Source organism: Scomber japonicus, chromosome 2 (genome assembly GCF_027409825.1).
Source record: "Scomber japonicus isolate fScoJap1 chromosome 2, fScoJap1.pri, whole genome shotgun sequence".
Taxonomy (NCBI): Eukaryota; Metazoa; Chordata; class Actinopteri; order Scombriformes; family Scombridae; genus Scomber; species Scomber japonicus.
The window spans coordinates 15438285-15458017 of NC_070579.1; the positions used below are offsets into that span (position 1 = coordinate 15438285).

At 40.6% G+C, this 19733-nt stretch overlaps 2 protein-coding genes across 4 annotated transcripts in view; one reads left to right on the plus strand and one right to left on the minus strand.

The window, feature by feature from the left end:
- lrba (LPS responsive beige-like anchor protein) overlaps window positions 1-19733 on the plus strand; it is a 185863-nt gene that overhangs the window by 113278 nt on the left and 52852 nt on the right. For all 3 annotated transcript variants that reach the window (XM_053331271.1, XM_053331256.1, XM_053331264.1), the window contains 2 exons: window positions 18140-18257; window positions 18447-18549. In XM_053331271.1, coding sequence (XP_053187246.1) covers window positions 18140-18257; window positions 18447-18549 — 221 coding nt within the window. The remainder of the gene's footprint in view (window positions 1-18139; window positions 18258-18446; window positions 18550-19733) is intronic.
- On the minus strand, window positions 450-1984 carry mab21l2 (mab-21-like 2). Its single transcript, XM_053331406.1, has one exon. The coding sequence runs from the start codon at window positions 1882-1884 to the stop codon at window positions 805-807; it is 1080 nt and encodes a 359-aa protein (XP_053187381.1). The 5' UTR covers window positions 1885-1984; the 3' UTR covers window positions 450-804.

Consider the following 19733-nt stretch of genomic DNA (forward strand, 5'->3'; position numbering starts at 1 on the left):
CAGTAGGCTACAGGCTGCACTGCATTATCTAAAGTGAACCGCATTAATCAGAAGGAGGCTTGAGTTTAGCTTTAGGCCCTCTGCTTTTGCTGCTGTTTAAACAGAGCAGTGACGCTCCCAGGCCTATATATTAACCTGCGTTAGTTGATTTACATTCATTCGAAAATCCCTTTGAGCCAGTGACGCACAGTAAAAATAACTTATGGGCTAAAGTACTCTGTACACATTCCCTCTTTAAATTTAGCAAAAGCGTCTTTTTGCTCTTTTCTTTTTCCAACGTAGGGCAGAGGTTAAATTATCTCTCATGGAAGTGAATAATTTAACGTTTCTCTTCATCAGACAATAACAAAATGTAATGCAACAGATTTGCATCGTTTGCGTCATCTCAGCTGTCAAAACACGTCAAGACACGAGGCCTAGTTGTAATTTAATTTGCAACATTTTATTAACATTTCTTTTTAAGTCACATAATGAAAAAAGTTGAACTTGGCACGCTACATTTTATTCTTTCACTTAACGATTTTGTGCATATATTTAAATAAAAGTTTCTTCACTTTGTGAAAACATTTAAAGGAGACAACTAAAAGTTATTACATTTATCTGAAAATGTACCTTCACTTTCCCTCTGGCAGTGGCCCAATTGCTCCATTAAAAAGAAAAACAAGGTTTTTGTGGTTTTCTCGCTGCATTGTTTTGTTACTGATTTTTTTTTCACATTGCTTGGAGAATCAGTTGGAGAACCATCTTTGTCCTTCTCTGAAGTTTTATCCCAAAATGTCTCTCGACTCAATCTCAACAATCTCTTCATAATTTGTCCAAACTTTTAGCATTGGTGAGGATTTCCCTCGCTAGTCTCCACGTCTGCTTAGCAGCAGCCTCCAGGGCTGAGTGAGGCTTTCCCTGAAACAAGTCCAAGTTTGGCAAGAAGTAGTGGGGACATCTGCGGCACTGCAGACAGGATATGAGCTGCAGCAGGATGCCATTCAGTCGGTCTCCGAGGCAAGACTCGTCCCAGTCGGTCTCTCTTGGGTGTTTCTCACACTCGTACAGCAGCAGGGTCTTCATGTGGTAGTTGTTGAGTGGCTGTCCCGGTAGCTCCAGGTGACGGTCCCTCAGAGTCTTGAGGACGGACAGACACTTCTTCCTGCAGCCGGCCATTAGCAGCCTATTCTCGGCCTCGCTGAACTGCAGAACCCAGGCATCGCTCTCTGCAGAGCTCTGCTTCCCCGTTAACGAGTAGCACTCTTTGGAGAGGAGGTTAAAACCCTCGGCTTTGACTTCTGCTACTCGGTTAGGACCGGGCCAGGGGATGTGAGGCATGGGCCACTGAGCTGCACTTCTGGGCCAAATCCCAGTGCACTTGAACGCGGGGGTGATCTGCACCACATACCTCTCCCTGATCCGTAGTTTGACCTCACTGGTGTCCGCTACCATCTTAACCACGTCACGGTAGCTGCATTTATCCACGGCTTGTGCCACCAGAGTCTGAAACCTGGAGCGGATCTTTCTTGCTGATAGGTAGCCCGAGGCTGTGATGAACTCGACCCACAGCGACATGCTCCTTTTACGGCCATCACTCAGCTTCAGCACCGCACAGCCGGGCAAGGAGCCGTCATCCACAAAGTTGAACACCCCCATTTGGTTGAGGTAGAGCACCACCTCAAACTCATTGGGGGAGATGACCTCCATCCCCTCATAGCGCGCATCTATCTCACTGAGGGAGCTGATAAAACGAGGCTCCTGCACTTCCACCTCCTTCAGGACATCCGACACCACTTTACAAACCTCCCTTATAGTCTTCGCAATGGCCGCTTTGCGAGCTTGGCATCTCTCGTTGTAATATTTGTTTAGCTGGTAAACCAGCTTTGCCTGCGTCGCAATCATGTTTGGGCAGAGGTCCGGGCTGTACACCGGAGAGTCGCAATAAGTTGACGGATCCAATGCTTACCGGTAACGCCAGAGGCAAATGCTTCCCCGTGCAGGAAAAATGTGTAATCAAAGTTTTTTTTTTCTTTTTTTCTTTTCTGCTTTTGCAGCGGATGGACGTCAGTGTAAGGAGGAGGAAACGGATAGGGATGCAACGTAATAGCCTACTAAATATCAGTCCAACTCATGAGCACTTCCAGCACGGCTAGGTAGATTCATATTCAGGTTGTGGGTCCTGGGCTGCAGACGCTAAAGGCTAAAAACACCGTCTGTGACCACTCATCTCTTCGTTGTGCTATTCTCTCCTCTGTGCCCCCAGCTCACTTTTCGTCCACACTCAGCTGTGAGCTGGACTTGTGTAGTTTATGAATGGTTCCTTTAGCAAGAGTGAAAGGGGTCGGGCTTCTCTCCCTGCAATCATGTGCAGAGCTGTCAGTGCAGGCAGCCAATCAGAGCAGCCAAACGCAGACCAGTCCTGCAGGAGAGCTCCAGTCTGCCTCACCAGCGTCTGGGCGCACGGAGCTGTCCGCTGCTCCCAAGTCGACACAGGGAAACACAAACCTTTAGGGTTTATACGGGTAAATGCCAGTGTACACGCTCTAAGCCAGCAGTTAAAACTTTTTCTCTTTTTTTTCTTCTTCTAGACAAGTGTTGCTCTTTACGCGCATTTCGCCCGGCGAGTTTTGAGGATTGAGATTATAGGCAGTGTGTGAGTGACAGCTTTACTGCTTGTTCTGCAGATAAGTCTCAGTCTCTGTTTCTCTCCGTTTTTAATAGAATGTGTTTCTTCGTGTTTTACTTGTACCCGAAAGGCTCTGTAATTACAGCGTTTTTCTTCTCATCGACACTTATTATTTAATTTCATCTACTGGCTTATGCAGCATGTCCCATTTTTTTGTCATAAAAAGTCCAATCAGTTGATGCTTTTGAAAACTTTAAACATTCAAATGTGATTTCACACTTTTTTGTAAAAAATGAATTATTATTAAATTATTTAATAAAATTCAAAGCGAAAAAGTCAAAGAATTTTTAGTTTTTGTATTGGTTTCTAATTGTTTTTAATTGATCAGTTACACGTTTTATTCTGGTGAATCGTACAATGGTTAAGTTATTATTCTTATGAAATTGTATTTCTTATAAACTGTATTTTTCTGTTTTGCAGTGGGGGATTATTTAGCATTTTGTTAATGCGCATTTAAAACGGTAAGCAGGTCGAGTGCACCTGCAGTTTAGACTCGATGAAGCTTGAATTAAAGGCCTAAACTATAAATTGAAATGAACGAAAATATTACGTCACTCATACCCATCTGGTAACGTTTCATCCGATTGAAGTTTAGTAAGTGTATTTATTTGCACAGTCGATATTTGAGTCAAATAAGTGACAGGAGACGAGGCGTCCGCGGCTTCGCCCTTTTCTCCCTCACACACACAAGTACACGCACACATGCACGCTCATACACGCGCGCGCGTTAATTTTGCCGTGGGTTTATCGCAGTGAACCTTGTCCATAATGAATATTTTAACCAGGGGTCTCTCCGAGGTTGTAATTGAAGTGCCCTCGTTAGACTTGATGTTAGAGGACTGAAGAAGCCATACAGAGACGCGGCTGGGGTGCGAGACACACTGAGACATGTGGGAAAATAAAATCCCACAGTGAAAGCCGTATGAAATATTTATGTATTATGTGTTGTAGCAGCCTGTACCTGTGCAGACTATCACACGTCTGCTATTCCAGTTAACGAGGTCGCGGTCATTATAGGTGTCTGCTGTAAAATACATGAAGTTAATTAGACATTTTGTGCGACTTTGAAGTCTCCCTCATTTCAAGGCGCACGCAGTTCAACCCAGTATGTTTAAATTTTAATTGTTTCTGTATTTTGAACAGTCGACAAAACCTCCTGCTATAAGTCAACTTCTCTTTATGGTCCAATCATTCCCGATTTTCTTTTTTTTTTTTAGAAAATTAAATACAGTAATAATTAACGTATCTTGAACGTCATATTCACGGAAATGTTAATCAGAGGCAATGAGGCCTACTGCACAAGTAGTATAGCTGCATAGTGGAAATTGTCGGTTTATTTTCTCTTCAGCCTGTCTTAATGCAACATATCACCTACATTACTAAATCCCCAAAAATATTAAGATTTTTTGTGCAAAAGTATAAAAATATCTATGATCACATAAACTTTGATGACACTGTAAGAAAAATGATTTAACATAAAGCAGATAACTGGTTCAGCAGTGATTTCCTGTAACCTTTTACTGATAGGAAGTAGCCAGCTATGCAAAAGTTTCAAAAATAAACCACAAACATGTCAGAAAAGGCGAATATTAATTAGTCCAACTTTATAGTTGCCACATCATCTGGACTTTATCATGGAGATTTTTCAAGAAGTGGTGATGTAGCCTAAGGGAGTGGGAGATAACTCATGATTAAATTTGTAGAGGATGAGCATATTTGGATGTTTGAGCTCATGAAAAACATCCCACATTCAATAAGTGGAAAGTTGATAAGCACAAGTTTTGCTTCACTTTGGATCCCAGACAGTGTATCTGTTTTGTCTATAGGTTAAAGGCAATTAGTTGTCCTAAAAACAAGATATTTGTATTTTAATTGAATGACTCATTGGTGAATAGTGTGTACAGTTAGAACAGTTAAATCAACTTCAGTCTCAGCGGAGAAATTTGATGTCAAAACTCATTTGTCCCCACAAAGAAAAAAAACATTCAATCATGGCATATGATTTTGATATACATAATGAACAGACTGGCACTAAGCTGCTAAAGGAACACTATTTGAATATTCTTCCTAGAACTACTAGAGTATACACAGAAACTGTGACAAGTCAACTGTAGCTGCATTTATTGAGAAGTTTCAAAGAAATGCTAAACTGAGATTCCCTCTCTCAGCATCGCATTCAAGTGGAGCGATAGTTTTCCTAATGTGGCTTTAGAATTTAGAAAAAAAGAAACACATGAAAAAAAATGTCTGGGTGTTTGATTTCTGGATGACTGTTTATTATCAAGCACACGGCTCCAGAGAGATTAATCGACACTACTTGGGGAGCAAGTGTCCAAATATTATGAAGGACATGCTAACTGTAGCTTAATGAAATATATCGCGACACAAACTGGAGGTTTTATAAGGACTTTATGAATCTGCTCTGTTCCACTTATCAAACCACATTTTCCTAAGCAATTGTGTTAATTTGTATTACGATGTGAAATGGAATGGACACAGTGGATTGAATTCATGAAAACCTTATAGTTTGGCAGTTGATAAGGTTGGAAAGGTCAGTCATTTGTCATAATATGAGCCTTGTGTGTATGTACATTTCTCTGTGTACATATGTGCCTCACTGCGCATCACAGTCTTAAGCTGGAAACAAACATAGGGTTAGCACACTTCTGGCACAGCTGGGAACAACTTTGGGAGCCGAGCATTTGATACTTTTAGCTTTGCCGAATCTACTATTTCTTTTTTTCCCACTCTTTCCAGCGCCTTACTAAAGGTATGTATAAACATAATGACAAAGGCCAAGTGATTGTCTCGTATTCATTTGTCTATTCTTGCTACTCCTGTGTGCCCTTTATCTTCTGAAAACATCTAGAATTATCTGTGGTTCCTAAGAGTTTCCCCCTGCTTTATATTGACTGGAGAAAAGATCAGGGGCTTGTCAAGGGGCTCTTTGATCTGAGCCTGTGTGACGACGCCACAGTGATCCCCCTCATGAGCACAAAACAGTCTCCATGCCTGCATGTGCAAATCTCTGCCAGCTGATGAGTAACCTTACTGCCTCTCATTTTTTATCTTCTTCTCTCCTTGCTCTGTCTCTCTTTCTTACTGTCTCAGCTTTATTCTTCTTCTACTCTTCGGCTGGCTACTGCGGTACACTGTTTTTATAACAGTTAACAATTTGAAGAACGACTTCTAATTTTTCTATGAAACATATTTTAATCAGGTTTACCTAAGAATGATATGTACTAAAATGTCAAGTTAATATTATGGCTATCATTCTTTAAATGTCACCATTTCCTGGAAAGCTATAAAAGTGGAGATATTTGAAGAAAACAACAGGAAAGACTGGTTTGTTTTGCAACAGATTGTGCAACAGTTGTCTGCACCAGTTAGTATGCTTTGTACTTCCAAGTGAGTGATAAGACATCCACCGACCGACATCCTCACATGTGTACAGAGATAGTAATTTTTGATACTCTTGTTCACACATTTTGTCGCTGTCTTCCAAACCCGGATGGACCCAGCTGCTCCCTCCACAGAGGGCTCAAAGAAAATCATCGCAGGCAACTAATTGCCTGGCAGGCCTCTGCATCTGCTTGGCAGATAGCAGAACTGATGAAGTCACGGAGCAGATGTGCGAGTGCGTTTGCCTGTGTGTGTATACTTAAGCAGCACCCTCTCTGTGTTTAGACACAAGCCATCAATATTGCATGTGGAGTTATTGTTGCTGAGCCACTCCTGCAGACTACTAATATTGCATGAATGAGGAAGTGAAAATGCTCTACTTCTAGCCCATTGGTTAAAGGAAATATCAGCAAAACCCTGATTGGAGGATATTTTCAACCCTCCCTTAGATCTGTATTGCAATCCAAATGTTTAGTCCTGTGTCCTGATAGCAAACTGCTGACTAATACTAGCTGTTGTTTTGAGTATGCAGTATGTTCACACTTGCAAAATGGCAAATGTTAACTTAAAACTTTTGCAAGCACATAAATCTGATTGTGGTTTGAATGGACACTGTGGTCTTGCAAACAACCAAACACTATAAAAAAAGAAAAAGCTAACTAGAGCAGAAAAAAGTGATAGAAATGTAGAGGGTGGTGCAACATTTTCAGCAACAGTTTGAACAATGAAATTAGAAAATGAGTATTCAGTGAAACATTTGTTCTGGCTCTTCATGAAACGTTTTAGATTGAAATTGTCATAAACTGCTGAAGTTGCAGATTGAGGTTGCCTAAGAACTTTGTGTATAATTTGCTGTCAGTAAAAGATAAAGTATGTCAATTGCTTGTATAGAAACTACAAAAACAGTGCACTATACACATCAATACATAACAGATACTTTATATTGTTAGTATGTAGTGGCCAGTCCCAAAGTTTTTCTGTCATGATCTCCTTTGGAAGCCAAAAGATGTAAATTTTACTCAGTCTGAATAAATCTTGCTGACCTGAATCTGGATTGTGTTGCAAGCATCAGCCCCCTAATTACTATTTGAAAAACAATACGTACTCATAGTTGAATGATTATAATGACAGTACAAGTTACACTCATTATATCACTTTTACTGTTGAAAGCCTCTGTAAATATATAACATCAGAAATCAATGCACCTCAATTTAAATGGCATGATGTTTTTGCCTCATATCGGCTGCTATATCTGAACTTTGTTGAGATTCTGTTGACACCCACAACATGTTTCCGAAAAGTATTTTTGAAAAATGCACCAGTAAATTTTTTCTAAAGGTCAGTGTCCATCCTGGGACTATACAATGTTAAAATCCCCATTGAGAAGAGACATTGGTAACTCTAATTAGTGGGGTGTCACCGGCAACCTGGGGTTAGCTAGAGTGGCTGAATGGATGGTCACTCAGTCAAGAAAAATCACCCCAGTGTTATGTAGCCACCAGTCCCATATCGTTAAGCTCTCCCCAAAGTGTCAAACTGCTGGGACCACAAACCACTCTCCCCCCTCCCTGCTTGCTCCACCAAACTCATGGTCGCCAGGGACGACCTTCGGCTGCAGCTGCCAATCACAAAGAGCCATGGCAGCAAGAGGTCTCCGAGAGAGGAGCCTATTGATTTTCCAGTTAGAGCCTAAGTAGTTTGTGCTATAGGGCTAACGGACAGCCTGAGCAGGTATGTCATTATCAATGAGCCTAAGGAAACGGATCTCCTCACTCTCACTCATTCATATTGGCCTCCTTCCATCCCTCCCTCCGTCTCTCCTTCATGCCATCCCACCAGAGCGCATGACAGAGTGCATTCTGAGATGGTCAATAAATCGCTCAGCCACACCCGACAACAACTAGCAGAGTGATGGGTTGGGATGACCTTCTTTCTCTTTCTTTCCCTTCTTTGCTTCACTCCTTCACTGTCTGGCCATTTCTGCTTTCCAGGTACAGTAATTATATCACCTTGAAGACATGAAATGTTTCCTTACCATAGACGGACTTGTTATTATCACAGCCATCATGTTTGCCTCTTGGATTTTCCCCTCTATGAAATGTTTCCTTACCATAGACAGACTTGTTATTATCGCAGCCATCATGTTTTCCTCTTGGATTTTCCCATCTTTGAATCTCCAACATCCAGAATCAGTTTAATCCCAAACATCATGTCCTTGCGGTCCACTTTGGCTCATCCAGTCATCAGGAAACCAAATTATTATCATACTGCTCCCTCGTTTTGTCTCAGTGGTTATGTGAAGTCACTGACCAGGCTTTGGGAACTGCTCAACATAAAGACATGTGCAGACAATTAGGAATGATTTAAGACAATTAGAGGAGATAAGGCCAGACAAAGGTTTAATGCTTCCTGAAGTGTTTTTCTGTTCTCCAGTAGACCAGTAAAGTCTTGTTACCTTTACTACTGTCCTTTATCTCTCTGTATCCCTCACACAAAACACATATGTGCTCCACCTTTTAAGTCTCAAACTACATCAACGGTTGTGATATAAGCCCTCATATTTCGCTCAGTAGTTTTAGTGAGGTTATATCAGTGATCATGAACTCATTCTGTAGGCATGAGGTCAGCGGTCCCATGGCCAGATGTTGAGTGTTAAAGAGTGACGGACGAAGTCATATTAATGATGACCTTCAAAGATTGAGAGTTACTCTTAGATACTGGTTCCTCCTTTTGCTTATAATCCATATTTGATGTACTCATATTTGTCAGGCTTCCTCTTGATTTTGGCCAGCTGTCAAACTATGAGATCATCGACCTAATATGGGCATAAGTCAGGACAGTTCTCTTTTATTTTCAGCCATCCTAATAGCGTGGGTGGCTAAAAAGGAAGGGATGGCAATGTCAGTCTGTCAGTTGGTTGATTGGTGGGTCACCACTTTGGTCCAGACTGAAATATCTCAAAATCTATTGGACGGATTGCTGTAATGTTGTTGTTTTTTTTACAGACACTCATGATTCCCAGACGATGAACCCTAATGAGTAAAATGTCTTGACAACTCTTTGATAGATTGCTGTGAAAGTTGATATATACATTCATAGTCCCCACAGGATGAATTATAATGACTTTGATTATCAGGTAAAAATTTTAATTAGTGTAATACGACCAAATACCTTCAAAACAAATGACATTCCCATCAACCTCAGCTGTAATGTAGGTTTAGTTCTCTGAGAAAATGTTACTGCAGTGTGCTAACATGCCAGATTAAAGACCGTTAAGGAGATAAACAGTGGGCTTGCTTCTTAGCATGCTAACTCTAGCATTTAGTTCAAAGCTGTAAAATCTTGCTTTAACATCTCTCTATCTATTCTTGAGACAATTCAAGTTCAGAGATTTTTCAATATTTCTTTACCCTTGAGGATAAACCACTAAGACTCCCGCAAAGCCAGTTGATGAATCTCTGCAGCGAGTGATAACCAGGTAGGACAGATCAGGGAAAGACAATTGCCACATTCGTAATCACGTAAAGAACCATTAAACACAGTGTCATCTCGCCACCTAATGATGACTAATGTCTCCCCTCCAACTGCTCTTCGCTCTCACACACGCACACACACACACACACACACACACCACAAAACCACAACTACCCCATTCTCTTTTCACCAATAAACATGTTTGACTTCCCTCTAGCCACGTTGTGACCTGACTTTAGACCTTAACACAAGTACAGACCACTGTGGCCGAGACCTGGAGAACACTTAACCAAGCGCCTCCCGACAAGGAGGTGCCACCCCCTCTTTGCACCTGAGCCTAGCCCCTCCATCATGTTCCATCTCTGGGCTTGACTGGGCCAGTCAGGGGGCAGGTGCCTCCCCTCCCTTCTTTTGATTGATCCTCTCTCTCCATCATTTATTCCCTTCGTCTGCCGCTGACACACGTGTCAAAGGCAACACGCCAGCCTGATGGATAGGCCTGTTTATGGATGCCAGTCTGCCTGGTAGGCTACTGATATTACAATCAGCACCTGTGTACCTGCTGTTCACACAAGCCTCTGTTATTCAGCTGAGGTCAGACAGACACCAGGCGATTGAAAGATCGATGTGTAACCCAGCATATCGGGAAATTGAATTGTAAATGTGCTCTTGTTTTGTCAGAAAGGTCTGTGCTGCATTTGAGATGATAAAACTAGATCCATATGTCATTGAATTTGAGTACGTATTAATGTTGTTGAGCTTCCCTTCATCTGGATTTCTAATCATAGAATGCCTCATAAATACAATGTCAGAATGACTCACCTGGGACATAATATTCATTATAGCTGTTAATTCCTAAAAGAAATCAAGAGTAATTCTAACCAGCTGCATTGGTTGTCATAAGGTACGCTGATAGCATTGATCTGTACTCTGTGTAAAGACATCTCAGAGCAGAATGCTACATTGCTGAATTCTGGTGCCTCCATTGCCATTATGGTTAATGACCCATCCAGTCTGGTTGAAATGGCACATCCATAGGGACATATTGCAGATTACTTACTCATCCAAGACTCATTTATAGCAGACATCAGCACAACAGAGCTTTATGCCTTCACTGTAGTGGGAGGACTGTCAAATAAAAATACAAAAACAATTCTAATACACAGATTATCTTAAATTATGTAACCAAATCAAAGGATGAAAAAGTTTGGGTTGTAGTGACTTCTCTAAACTACTACTTATCCATCTTGTTAGCATAAAATCTCAATAAGAAAAACATTATATTTTTCCTGCACAATAGATTTTTATTTTCATTTGTTTAATTGCTCAAGTAAAATTAGTTTCACACCAGCAATCACAATCAAACCCACTCTGTATCATAAAGTGCAATGCTTAGTCCAAGTTAAATTTACATTAAGTAATAAAATGCTATAATGTCTAGCCATGATTGTTTTACTATTTTTAAGACAAAGGATTACCTCTTCAACCAGATAGTGTGTGGAAAGACATTTACATTAAGTGCATCTAAGCGAATATTGTTGCTCTTCATTTGTATTTTAATTACATCATAATTTATCTGCATACAAAGTATAAAAGATCTTTACCAGCTCACTCTATTAGTTGTGACTCAAAATGGTTTCTTCTTACTGATAAACCTGTAGCAGCAATTGAGTCACCGTCAAATTCTCAAAAGTCTCCGTACCCTTTCTTTTATCCAAGTGTTATTATCTCCCTCTTCTTTCGTTTAACCCCCCTTCGGACAACAAACCTCGAATTCCCTGAGCGGGGTGTACTTTTCACCCCACACCCACTTAAGCTGGTGACAATAGTCGGATTAGAAAAGAATTTACTCCAGCGAAGCTTTGCACCAACCCCAAAAAAGCCTATCCATCACTAAATGGCAAAATGGGAGATTGAAGGAAAGCGGGGAGAATGCGATAGGAGCCGGTCAGCGATCTTAACCTGTCTGATGTTTGCCATGGCAGCTTATAGAGGTATGGAGGGCCAATAGCACCGAGTCTTTAACAGCTTTGGTGCTTCAGTGGTGGCTCTGGGCTGTCTCCTTGATTTTCTGAATATCTGTGAAAAGCAAAGTTTTTTTTGGTCCTTTTCTTGATGTGCACGTGTTTACTGATGAGCTGGACATATCAGGGAACACGTGTGAGCTCTTTCATTCTCATCACAACAGGTGCCCAGCGATATGATGAAGGTCTTATATCTAGTTACTGGTGTCACAAGTCAGTATTTTATATGCAATATTTCGTAATACAAAGCTGATCTTGTTTTTATGGCTTTTTTTTGGTTGTAGTATTGTTTCTCAATTCAAGAGTAACAAATTAAGCTAATTTAAAGTGCACTGTTTTAATCTATACCATAACATTTCTTTATCATAGTCCAAAGTCAAAGTAGAATCAGTTTTTAAGGTAGGATGAAGCAATGATGAATTAAACTTTCAATATGAAGTACAGTAATGCAGAGATAGCAGGTAAAGATAGCAAAGTGTGTGGACCCAGTTTGTGGATGTCTGATTCATTTCACACCCCTCTTCCCCTCACTTATGAAGCCTTATCCATCTTTTGTTCCCTGTCACCTTTGAGTCACCAACTCTGCCCTTTGTGGCCTAAATCTAAGCTGTGATGGGGATAAAAAGGAAGTGCTGATCTTGTATATTATTAAAGGCAGAGAGAGGAGCCTTCCTGATGCTATCTCTGAGTCATTTGCCAAAAAAATAACAGTTGTTTGTTGAAAAGGGTAGTTACTTTTTATTTATTTATTTATTTTTTTAGTGAGGTCAAGACTTATGAATTCCATATACTGCCACAATTAGTGTTTACCACTTTGCTATCTTATTATATGTCAGAGGCTGTGGCCTCATAGCTTATGCCCAAAGGCTGAATGTTTAATGAGTTAACGCATTGAAGTCTTCACTTCTCTACCAATTAACCCTGAGACCACAGCAGCTTTTTCCTAAATCCACACAAGACCTTTTTATTGTTCCTACTTCAAAAAGGCTAAGCAGCCAAGGAAAGGAAAGAAGAAAAGGCTAACCTGTTAGCAAACAGTGAAAAGGGCCAGAAAGGGTTTAATCCTTATTAGGCTAAATTCAGACTAAGTGGCCCCAAAGATCCTTTCAAAAGGGGACTTTCTTTAGGCAGTGCAAACTCTCACCGGGTGACGTTTGGGGCTGAATGCTTTGAGCCTTTAGGCTTCATAACCTTACATTCGCTCTGCAAGCTGGGCTTGTTTATTTTTCTTTAAATCTCTCACACTCCAGCGCAGATTCTTAGTTGTGTTTATTTTTTTTGACCTTGTAGTTTGTTTTACTTCCCTCGAGGCAAATGGACCTTTATGTGTGACCAGTGATTACATCTTGAATCAGTTACATGATGGCAGAACAATTGTGTCTATCAATCATTGGTGGACACAAATGGTCTTGACTACTTATACTGAAACCTGTTGATAATGCATCCAATACAAGCATTGTCTAAGTTCTTACTCTTATATAAACTGTATTCTCTATATTCTCTCTGCCTGATAATGAACAGCTTTGGACTTGTTAAATTTATCTTAGGTTTCTTCGGGTTTGGTAAGCAGACTGTTGATTTATCAACTGTTAAGTACTTCACTTTTATACCTTTTTCTATATGTGTAGCTGCACTACACCCATAGTTCAACAGTCATGGATCACATGACTAGACAATGATGGTGACGTGGCCAGTTGGTTAAAGCATACTCCTGCGGTGCCACAAAGGTTACAGGATAATCGCTGGAGTGTGAAAGTAGAGTCATGTGGCTGCACTGTCTTAAAGTCATATGATTTCAACGTTTTACGGTGAGGGAACATTGTTTTCCTCATGAATGAATAATCTACTGAACCCCCAACAAAGCCTCACAACCCCTACCCTCCACCCATACACATTCTACCTGCCCTGGCTCTCTATTAAATGCATACCTCTTCAAGGTATTGTTATGCATAGAATGTGTCAATTCACCTTTCTCTCTCTTTCTAGTAACTATAATACTTTCACTTATTCCTTCTCCTTCACATAATTTTTTTCTGGCTATCACTCAATTTCAAAAGGAAAATCTGTCTTAATTGGCTCCAGAGGGCTCGGGGAGGCTTTGTGTCAACGGTGATGAGGGTCCTGATTGGTCCAGAGGCACAGGCAGCCAACAGACCCTTGTTAGTGTGTCGGGGCTCGATGCTTGCTCGTTAGTCTGATGAACTCATTTACTGATGGCTGGTGACAAGGCCTAGTTTGCCAGTGTGGAACAGAGGATTGGGTTGGGGGGGGGGGCGGGGGGGGTTGGATGATGGTGGTGGGTATGAACCAGAAGAGAGTAGAAAGTGGCATTACAGGACTGATGAACTATCATACTTTTGTGGATGCACTAGATGAATGTCAAAAAGTTCTTAAATGTCAGCTTGTGTTTGTCTGTGCTTTCTTTCTCATTTGCTGCTGCAGTAAAAGAACTGTTGGTGTCGTGGTCCACTGAAACTGCGGTTATCGTAGATCCAGTGGTCAACCAAGTGAGGAAGAGTTGCAAAAAAACACGGCTATGATGTAACTCTTTGCAATGCAATAGGTTTACTCTGCATTTGTGACTCTTAAAATCAGAATTGTGAATTTATTTTCTAGAAGTCCCAAGAAATATGCAGCCTCAGTCCATTGTTTATGTGTAAAAATCATTTTGTGACAATGTGAATGAGTGTGGGGGTTTATGAGGACCTAAACAGTGTTTGGGGAATGGAAAGCAATAAGCAACTGTATGCTGACAAGTCCACAGGTTTTTTTTTTGATGAATTCTATCAAGTTCTCCCAATACTGCTTGTCCCTCGTCTCCATTTTGATGTTGATGGATCACCACTCTTCCTCCCGCTCATTAATTTCATCACCTTATCTCCCACACCACTTCATTTGACCAAAAGGTAATAATAAATCCCTCATCCATTATCCTTTAACTGAGGCAGCCATGCGGAAATACTTAATAACAGGCAACAAATTGAACTTCAATCACCTCATTTTCCTTCAAGGATGCACAGCACATTAAACTGAATAGGCAAATATGCATATATCACTTATCTCACAGGGGTCTATGTGCAGTTTTAAATATTTATTTTTACATAAACGGCACAACTGGTGTTGTAATTGGACTTTTTTCACATTTTTTGGCAAAAAAATCAGTACTTTATTGGTAATTGGTATTGGTTTCTGTCTTCAAGTCAAGGGTCTTATCAGCCCAAAAACACACACACTCAGCCTGCCCCGACAGCTGAGGCAGTTGAGAGCCTCATCTATCTTGAACCACACTGCTGATAGTCTGTTGCTCCCCTAACTTTCCCTTGATTTAGTGCAGTTTCAATTAGATTTCATCCATGTCACCATGTTATTCTGCTAGACTTTACCCGTGTTGCTAAAGAGACAGTGGTTGGTAAAAAGGGACTGCATTTTGGGAAGGAAAGGGTGATGGAGTGGGCTCACTGGCAAGGACTCTCTGTGAGATTCAGTGGTGACAGTTTTTGTGTGTGTGTGTGTGTGTGTGTGTGTGTGTGTGTGTGTGTGTGTGTGTGTGGTTACACACATGCAGCCACAGTTACCCAGCCCCTCTTCATGTGTCCCTCTTCATTCCGCAGTCTTTTGGGCATCTGACAAAGACAAATGACAGTGCTTCAGAAATGAGCAGCAGCAGCCTGGCGCACAAACAGGTTGAAAGAGGAGGGAGATGGAGAGGGAGAGACAGAGAGAAAGCATTGCAATCAAGACCAGTTCCTTTGTTTTCTGTTAGGCTGTGTCCTCTCGCGTGACGCTTTGAAATTGATCTCCGGACGCACCAGACCTGAATCCATGGATATTGTTCCACTTGAAATGAAACATCAATAAAATTGTGCTTTATACTCAACCAATCATGTTGACATATAAGCTCCTCAACCATTTGATGTTTCCCTTAATGGAATCTTCACACCCCTCATCATTTCTTCTTTATTTTTATAATTTTTAAACAGACTGTGTGAATGTTAAATATAACTGTGGTGGCTTAAATATATTTTCTGCTTCTGTGTAGCATTACCATCTCTTTAAACCTGACTGATCCACCTCCACCATTGCTATCTATCACAGAGGAAGCCAGTGCACCCATAACTCCAGCTTGGACAATAACCTCCACACCACTGTAATTTGTCCAGACATGGTCAGAACAGCTAGAGCATTACAGCACGGATAGTTTATCACGCTCCTTGTCACCCACTCAGCTTTTTCATCTGCAAGGGAAAGGGCGCAGCCAATAGGGACAATGATGCTGGGAACATAGAGTGCTATTTACAGCGTTCCAGGAGATTCATTGGTCTGGGTAAAAATATGATATCTGGCTGCCTCCGCTACTGTCACATCTATCTGTGGAATCAGGGACTGCAACTTCATCAGTTCAGCCCTGGACATCTTCTTGTCATCCGTTACGAGGTCTATGAGTGTGCTCTTGGGGATGAAATGTGTCAACCACACCCTTTTGGAGGTTAGAGGTTACTCTTCAAGCATTCACTCATCATACACCTGAAGACAGGAGTTTAATTTTTGATCAGATTGTAGGAAGAAGCAGGTTTTTAGCCATGCTAGCAGCATTGCTCTAGGGATGGTCGGGGTTGGTCGGATGGTGCACCAATTTGGTCCAGACTGAAATATCTGAACAACTACTGTATGGATTTCCAGAAAAGTTGACATTGTAATCACTTTGACCCATTAAATTTTCATCTAGTGCCACCATCAGGTCAGAATTTCAAAATCGGCTGTACTTCGGGATTGGGGTACGAATTAGATACCAGTGTGCTAATATGCTAAAGGAGGTTGGTGAGCTGTTGAAAACTCATAAGGTCTCTCTGCCTGTTTGTCATCAAAATTCAGTCATCTCAACTGGAAATACATTGTTAGGGATGAGACTAAACAGAGCATCTCATTTGCTCGTTTCATTCTTTTTATGGATAAAAAAGGTTATAAACTAAAAGATTTGACTTATAATAGAAATCATCCTATGATATGACCATAATTCAAAACACGTAGCCTGTCTACCTTTTTGTAAAATATTTTAGAGATATAAAATACGTTTAATTCAAATTGGTAATTTGGACTATTTATCTTTCTGTAAAATTAAGAAGTTGTGATGACTGACCTCCTTTATTGGTCTTACACTCTTAAAAAAAATCAACATACTAGCTTTTGCCATCAATCTATTTCCTTCTGCATTTACTCTGTGTTCGCTTTTTTGAGTTATTTTTTTTTGTCCTGATGGGTCCAGCATTATTTTTAACTAGTATTGTGTCACTTGCATCTTTGTAGATATCATTTTCAGTATATCCAAAATTAACATCCTCGCTAAAGGTCATTTTAACATCTTGCAAATATTGTGGTTTGCCTAAAAAACTGTGTTGTTTACTCTTGTAAGCGCTGCACCATCTCCGTGATACGGTTGGCTACAGGCTGACGGTGACTGTTCAGGAAGATTGGGGGCTGGCGGATGCAGCCCCAGCCAGCCTCTCCAAGCCACAAATCCACATTTAATTGAACTCCAGAGACTTTGAAGTGAGTCTGTGATGCAGGCAGCTCTTATTCCTCAGAGAGAAAGCGAGGGAGAGGCTGTCCTCCACTTAAGGCCTCAGCTGGTCCCCTCTGCTGTCCCCTGCCTATAATGAGCTCCGTTAACTTAACACTAGACCTAGCTTGCTAGCTCTTATTTGAATATTTATGATTAATAACGCAGTCTCTGAACCATGCTGTGAAAACTTAAACTGTGAAACCTTTCTACTATATCCCTGTTCGCCCCCTGTCAGCAGGCACTTTTGAAACTAACAGCAAAGGGTGAAACAAAAGTCTAGTTAACGAAGCAGTGCTAAGTAGGATAGTAGCACATCTAAATGCTGGATTAGTAGGAGTAAGAATCACAGGGGCAGGGCCAAGCATCTCGGTCTGTCAGGCACTGTGACAGCCATCTGAACAAGTTACTCCGAAAGCAACCACAATTTCCACGGGGACAGATTAAGCTTAGGTCATCGAAGCATTTTTAAATATGGAGCTAGCTCACATAATGTTGTTTAACCCCTGTGTCAGTCACCTCTATGGAAATACAAAAAAAATGTCTAATCAGATGATGAGCATAAAACAAACTCTTAACCTCTTCTTTGTCACATGAATGCAATATATTTTTCATTGCTTATATGTATTGTAATTTTCTGACCACAGTTATATTTATTTCCTAATATTCCTGGTCACCTGTGGGCTGTAATATGGATTATCTTTTAGTGAACTAAACATTTCCATCACTCCCTCCAGCTGAATAGTATCCATTTTCTTGCTAAAAGAATCTCTTTTTCATTGAGGCTGATCAATATAAGACATTAATCGTGCTCTTCAGGCCCATGTGCCATCACTGTGTGAAAAATGAACTAGCAAAGCTTTACTACTCTTCTTCCCCTCCCTCCCTCCTCTCTGGTCTTGCCTGTCCTTCTCTGTCCTAATTTATTTATTTTTTATTTTTATTTCTTCCTTTACTCTTTTGTTATTTTCATTTAAATTTAATTTTGGTCTGTTTTTCTGTTCTGTCTTCCAGATTTTAGCCTACACAGAAGGTCTTCATGGGAAATGGCTGTTCACGGAAATCCGCGCTGTCTTTTCCAGGCGCTACTTACTGCAAAATACTGCTCTGGAAATCTTCATGGCAAACAGAAGTAAGACAGCACCAACAATTACCCATATATAAACTTTTTATTTTTAACCCTGACTCATATGCATACTAAGTTTCTTGGTTCCTTTATTATTGCAGATTAGTACTGGAAACCTGTTCATCAAAATTTGTTCAAAGGCAATGTGATGATAACTCTTGATATAACTGGACTTTTTTTCTGTGCCACCTATAGCAGCCGTCATGTTCAACTTCCCAGATGCAGCCGCTGTCAAGAAGGTGGTCCACAGTCTTCCACGTGTTGGGGTGGGCACCAACTTCGGCCTTCCACAGACCAGGTTAGACACACAGTGTTACACACAGACATATACAATGACTCTTTTATGAGGTACTCAAATATGTGTCAGGTCATTCTAATAATTCCCTAAAGACTTGTTTACAGCTCGTACATCATCACTCTTGCATTCGAATGTTGAAATTATGGAAAGACCAAAGGAAGGAGGGAGGGAGGGAGGGAGGGAGTGAAATAGGATTAGACAGCGTTCACATTGTTGTTACTTACATACTAATACCCTAAACTGGATTTTCTCCCTCCCTTTCTTACTGCCAAATGTACAAAGAGGTTGGTCACTGATTTGTCCATCCCGCCCACTCTCTCCTCACCTCAGCAGCCTAATTGGCTTCACACAAACATAGTCTAGTTTATTTATTTATTTCCATCAGTGTGGAGCAAATAGTTGCTTGAAAGCCTGCGGGGCACACTTCCCCTCCCCTTCTCTGCCTTCCTTCACATCACGCTCTGTGTCCAGGCAGCGCTAAAGCCAAGCCCAATGCTGGCATGTACGTTCCCTATGTAAGGTCCTTTGGGGATCAAGAAAAGTTAAAGTATTGCCCAGGAGGTCTGATGGTGCTTTTTATAACACATTTTGATTTGAGATATAGTGTTTGATATAGTGGCAAAGGTGTAATATTTTCTCAGTGTTTTGGGAAAAAAACAAATATAATAATGCAAATCTTGAGCAAAATTAGCAATTATAGTTCAAATTGTAAAACATTGTGATTGCAGGTTTCTGTAAATTAGATTTCTTTTCTTTTTTTTAATTATAATTATGAGTTAATATTTCTAATGAATTAAAATACAGTTTAGAAAACCCATACAAATCTAAATGTAAAGACATGGCCAGAAATCGACAAGGATAAAGTTTGCTGCCAGGTTTCATCCTCAATATTGTAAAATTTTTGTCTTTATAAATCTGAGATAACAGTGTCAGTGTGGTTTGAAGTGTGAACAATTTTGGGAGGCAATATGTTTGACAGGAAGATTCAATTCTACAGGAAAAATGTTTTCTCAATACTAAGAAGAACAAAGTACTACATGTAAGTAGTACAACACTGATGGCTGTGCAATCAGTCTGAGTAACAAAGTGCATCCAGTAATGAGTCAGTATGGCTGTAGGAGAGTGTGTGTATGTAACACAAACACAGGTATAGGGTGAGAGAATGTGTGTGTGGTTGTGTTGGG

Excerpts from the sequence above, each read along its gene's own strand:
- mab21l2 (XM_053331406.1), bottom strand. The coding sequence starts at position 1,884 with ATGATTGCGACGCAGGCAAAGCTGGTTTACCAGCTAAACAAATATTAC.